Raw genomic sequence first — 6,000 nt, 5'->3', positions numbered from 1 at the left:
ATGAACGGCAGCAGGTGAAGGACAGAAGGACGGCGGGCTAATGCGGTGGAATGTGCCTTTAATGAAGAGGATGAAAGAGGGGGGAACGAGAGCAAGGCGAGGTCACAGTGGGCGCTCACCCGTGCCTTCATTCTGCCTCGCGAGGGGTGTATCGTCCCCACGCGCTCCCTGCCTCCATCTCTTCCTGTCTATGTGTCGTTTTTTGGGGAGCTGTGCGGGAGAGAGATAACCGCTGCAGCTCTCCACTTTGCCCTCCCCAGAGCGCGCCTTTTGATTGACACATGCTAACAAGCTAAGGTGTTCGACAGGGGCGCCGGCAGAATAGGTAATGCTAAGAGAACATAACCGGGGAATTCTCCCACAACCTGCAGGTTCACGAAAATCAGGGAGGGAACGGCGTGTGCTTCTTTTTCAGGAAGTGGAACAAAAACGGGGGCTTATGAGATGTCAAATTAATGCATGGACGAAGAGCCTCAGAAGAAAACCAGAAAGAACCGAGAAGAATGAAGGAATTTCAAAATAAAAGGAGGAGGCGTAGAGAATAGACAAAAAGCTTTAAAGTGAGGGTCTTCATTTAAAACAAAGGTCACACAGCTGGAGAGGAATTCTGCAGGTATGAGGCGTGACAGTGTGAATCAGCAGCCATGACTGCGACCGCTTTAACTGACTGTGCATGAGTCTCTTCAAGGAAGGGGGACACTCACAAGACACGCACGCCGTGACTGATTCCATAAAGTGCGGACGGAGGAGTAATCCTCAGTGAGATGTGTGTTACAGCCAAACAGTCCTGACAGTGATCGCACTGCTTTTGTTTAATGGACGTAATTAATTCTGGGATGTTCGGCCGCTGTTGTTTATCGTCTCTGGCAGCAAACTGACCACAAGCACTTGAAGGAGGCTGTTTACTGCACACTTATTCTTTTAAGTACAGTGAGCAGGAGAAGCGGGCCTAAGTGGTGGGAGTCGTTTGACCTCAGTGAGAACTACATTAAACACTGACTTTCAGAGCGAGTTAACTGTGGAATATAAGGGTTACGCATTTAAGTTTTGTTACATCATTGATCGTCTGGACTGAACAGATGTAAAAACATGCAGAGGTACTCGACTTTATATCTTCCCCATTAGCTTCTCTTTTAAGTTCCCATGAAATCCAAATCACTGTGTACGTTTCTTTTCATACGTTCATCTTGTGCTGACTGAAAGGTCACTAATCTGTCCTGTTCATGAAGAATAATTACTTTGTTAGGCATTATTAATTATATTTAACAATTAAAGGCCGTCTGCTAATTGTGTGTCCAATCAAAAGCTTTCTTGATTTAAGGAGGATTTAAGGAGGAGAAGAAGAAGAGGAAGAAGAAAAAGAAGGAGCAGAAGAAGAAAAGGGAGAACAAGAAAAAGAAGCAGCAGCAGAAAAAGAACAACAACAAGAAGTAAAAGAAGAAGAAGAAAAAGGAGGAGAAGAAGAACAAAAAAAAGAAGCAGCAGAAGAAGAAGAAGCTGAATAAGAAGAGGAAGGAGGAGGAGGAAAAGAAAAAGAAGAAGCAGAAGAAGAAAAAGAAAAAGAAAAAGGAGGAGGAGTACCAGGAAGAGAAGAAGCAGCAGCAGCAGCAGAAGCAGAAGAAGAAGAAGAAACGGTTTCACTTTTGAGTCAAGTCCAGCCGTCAGATGAAGCGAGTACGACTCAATTGTGATGTTTTATACATGATGGAGGCACAGACAGCAACAAAGTCTGCACCACGGTGAAAGATGGCGGTTGCGACAAAGACGAAACGGTCGACTAACACCCCTTTAAGTTGTGAAAACTTTTTCTTTAAGTGACTCCATTTTTAAGGTGGTTTACAATTCAAAATAAAGTTCAAAATTCATGAAATTCTGACCACTTTGTTTTTTATTAACATCATTTACATATCAGATACTTTAAGAAATAACATTCTCTATATTTATTCTTCCTTATGTTGTGTTAAAGGGTGCTCTCATAGTTTGTCAAAATTGCCCATAAATGCATAATTTTCCTCAGCTGACGCTCAAATTTCCGATATCAGAATGTCTTTGAATCCCCCTCCAAAAGGGGCCTTTAAAAATAGCTCCATGCATCACATAATGCCATTACCGTGCCGTAATCATGGCATGAAATTGCGTTTGATAATTGTGCAGCTCTGGCACATGTGACTGTTAATAAGCTAACACATGCAAATGCCCTTTTTAAAAGCGTGAAACCTGACGGACTTATTTGTGTCTGAAGGCTAACAGGCTGCTCACAGGCCGACGGACGCGGGCTACAACCACTGAATATTAAAAACAAGCATTCAAAACCACTTCAATCACTGCCCACTTGTTAAAAAAATATGTGGAAAGACTTAAACATGCAGATTTGTTCCTAAAATAAAAAGTCACCCATGACTTGCCTCGTCTTTAATTGATGCTCATAAGAAGCGATACTAATGGAGTCACTCAGGGGCAAAGAGGAGACTGCACTACTCTGTCACAGAGCCTCAAGCCTCATTGTGAACAGCATTTCTCCTACTTAAAATTAAATACTCTCAATACATCTCTTGTGCTGTCTGTAAATTACTGGCTGCTCTTCTGATACTTCAAAATAAGATACAGGCTAACCATAGCCTAAAGTAACGACTTTATTCTCGTAATGTTCTGACTTATTTTCTAGTAAAGTAACGACTTTATTCTCGTAATTTTAGAGATTTTTTCCCCCTCAATGTGGCCCTAATACTCTTCTTTCTTACTATTTGTATTTAGTAATTTGTTTCTTCTCAAATGAACTTAATGCCATACTGCAGAGAAAATACTGCATAATGCCTGCAAGGAGGAGGGAAAAATACATGTCATCATGTCTTTATCTAACTGTATGATGCAGCCCGACTGTCTGTGCATGTTTGCATGAGCTGGATTAGTTCAAGGTGTTAGCAGGACAGCTTCCTCTGTGTTCAGTCATCACAGGATGGTCAGCAGACGGCTGCTTTGTTGTTTTTCCAGCTTTTGTCTGCTCTGGTTTGTGTTGTTGCTGTTTTGATGCTATATGAAGAGGAACATGTTATAAAAAGCTTTGTTTATTACGGCCTCTACTTTAGATCATTGGCGTTGACTCTAGTTACATAAGAATTAAATAAGTAAAAGGACTGATGACTTCAGTATCTGCCCGTGCTCGCTGGTTCGAGAGGTCTATTTCTTCTCAGACAGGAAGCGGTCAAAGCGCTGCAGAGACGAGACGGATCAGCGGAGGCCCGGTCCCTGCTGGCCTCGCCGCTAATTAAACGCTAACTGATAGAAAAAAGGCTCCTTCACATTCTAATTATTCCCCATTTCAAGTCTAATTTCACCAATCAGTGCCATCTTTATTTCTGAGAGCAAATTGGCCAGTAATCATTTTCTAGTGGAGATTTCCCCGCCGCTAATTGTCGAAGATGATTTAGTCATTATCAGAACGCCGGCTACTCTTATCAGTCATCTCGCAGGGCAAATTTATCTGCAGATTGAGCTCGGAGAAATTAAGCAGAATATTGTAATGAATTTTTAAAGTGATGACTCATAGTTTCAATATGCACAGTGTGGCTAATCGGTCTGATGAAACAGGAAGAGGGTGAAAGGATTTGGAGCTGCACACGGAGAGTTTCAAAGTGTTTAATGCAAAATATTTGTATAAAAATCATCGAGCATGTTTGAATGAAACCATGAAGTGACTTTTCAGTGCAGTGACTTCTGATAATAATATGTTAAAGGTTAAAATGTGCTGTTTATTAGCTGTGTTGCTTGTTTTTTGGATCATATTTATACAATTCATTCGGAAAAACCACAAAAATATACAGAAAATTCATCATCCACGTCCAAATAATCAGAGAAAAACATACAAATATATCAAAGTGTGATCGCAGGATGTACAGGAAGTCCAAGGGACAGAACATCAAGGACAAGAAGATACTTTAAAAGGGTGTTACTTCCTTTTCCTGTTTGTCGACCTCCACTTCCTGTCGCTCTCCTGCCTGGCTGGTCAAGGTGATCCCTCTAAACTTCCTGTTTAATCAGCTCGTGCAAAAAAAGCTGCAAGTCAGCAGCGCCTTCCTGACCTGCCTGCTGGAGGAGAGATGATTCTATACAAGTTTAAATTAAGCTTTATTTAAATTCAATATAATCGCCCTTCATTTATTATCAATTATACATTAAAAAATCCTTTCAAAATAAGAGCCTGTTGTTATAAACATTGGCACATTGCATTTACACACAGGCAGCTGCATCTATATGAACACACACGTCCTTAAGCTTCTTACATCTACGAGAGTGAGCCTCATTTCAGCCGATGGGCAGATAAATGAACACATAGGCAGCCTCTGTGATGGGGTTTGTGTGACTGGCTGAACTACCTGCTACACGGCACCTATCATGGGGTTCTTCCGCCTGGGATCAGGTTGCCGCTCGTCCCCGTAGCCGTACCGCTCCGGGCTGCCGGCGTGGTTCCTGTCCGGGCTCGTGTAGCGGCCGGGGCTCGCCTGTTGGTGCCCTCCGACTGCTTCGTAGTAGTGCCGGCCTCTGCGGCCCGCTGCGGGTGAAGGAAGGACGTCCTGCCTCACTGCTGCACGGTGCTGCTGCTGCTGCTGTCCTGGGAGGGGAGATGAGGGGTAGTAGCGTGGGTTGTTGGGTACCTGGTGGGGTTGTGTGCTCGGCAGCGGGGGCGGCACACGGCTGGGGTAGTTGGGAGCGTTAGAGTCGTGGTACTGCGGGGCTGGCTCTCGTGGCACAGGTCTGGAGTGGGTGGGGTAATCATAGCGATCCCGCCTGAAAGAGAGAGACGACAGATATTAGAGAGGAGTTACTTTACTTGATACTCTGGACTTTCTGACACCACAGATTATGGTCCTGAACTTCTTAAGATACTGGTTTAAACTGGTTTAAAGCCGGAGATTTGGCCTCCTCCTGTCATGCAGTTTACACGGCGGAGCTGTGGCCTTGGCAGGATCGAGTTGTGGGGGAGACGTGGATGGAGAGATGCCAAGAGATGCAAGAGAGCAAATGCCTTGGTAAGCATATATGAGGGGTTGAGTGTGTGTTTAGCTCGTGTGTGTAGGAATGTGTGTGTGTGTCTGTGTGTGTCCCAGGGGTCTGCAGTAACGAGGCAGCCAGCTGGAAGTCTCCGGTTCCCTCCCACTAGCTCCGGGTGATTAGGGGCTAAACCCCTGGGTAAGGCGACACGCGGGACTCGGGGGAGACGGAAGGAGAGAGAGGGGACAGGAGAGAAAGTGAGAGAGGGGAAGATAAAGATAAAGAGAGAGAGAGAGAGAGAGAGAGAGAGAGGGGGGAGGAAATAAAAGGGGAGGCCTGCTCACCTTTCACAGGCCTGTTCAAATGTTTTCCATCTTATGAGCTGTTTCCAGCGCTGAGTGACACACATGTCGAGCAAGTGAGCAAATCTAAAGTCAGATCTTCGTCGGCTCGGCTGGAAGGAAACCGGACTATTTTTAAAAGAGGTGATCTGCAGGAGCCCTGTCAACATCATGCATAATAACATTGCACTGTACTAAAGGGGAATTTAGAGACATATTTTGGGGTCAAAATTAGTTCAAAAAGTGTTCTCTGATAACCTCACAGGGGGGATCCGTGCAGAGTTGGACCTTTGTGTTGAAGTAAGATGCATCTTTTCTAACCAGAAACAGCCGTTACATCGCTCCCTTCAAAGCCACCAGACTCCACTGACAAAAACAGTAATTCTACCTAGCATAACACGGCAGCTTCTGGTCTACTGCTTTGTCATTTGGTTAGTGGGTTTGTATCGTTTAGGGACTCTGCTCGTCAATATTTGTGCAACACATGACCTCTGACCTTAAACTTAAGGTGTATTCGGGATACAAGATGCTGCTTAGGTGATTGATTTGAACATTTGGACGAGCCAAATAAGTATTTCAAACCTCCTTTTCTTACACATGCAGAGGCTCCTCTGTCACTTTGAGTTTTACAAGGTACTTGGTATTTTTTTAAATTTTCAACTGCTGTCAC

At 44.2% G+C, this 6,000-nt stretch overlaps 1 protein-coding gene across 1 annotated transcript in view; it reads right to left on the bottom strand.

Moving 5' to 3' along the window:
* Positions 1-3,622: 3,622 nt before the first annotated feature.
* pard3ba (par-3 family cell polarity regulator beta a) overlaps positions 3,623-6,000 on the bottom strand; it is a 229,683-nt gene continuing 227,305 nt past the window's right edge. The window contains exon 24 of the mRNA XM_069675514.1: positions 3,623-4,785. Within this exon, the coding sequence (XP_069531615.1) occupies positions 4,377-4,785 (409 nt within the window). The 3' untranslated portion in view covers positions 3,623-4,376. The remainder of the gene's footprint in view (positions 4,786-6,000) is intronic.

Source organism: Semicossyphus pulcher, unplaced genomic scaffold, assembly GCF_022749685.1.
Source record: "Semicossyphus pulcher isolate SPU_LCO1_2020_fin unplaced genomic scaffold, fSemPul1.0.p SCAF_24, whole genome shotgun sequence".
Classification (NCBI taxonomy): Eukaryota; Metazoa; Chordata; class Actinopteri; order Labriformes; family Labridae; genus Semicossyphus; species Semicossyphus pulcher.
The sequence above is the reverse complement of the archived record's forward strand: the minus strand, read 5'-3'. Positions and strand labels throughout refer to the sequence as shown.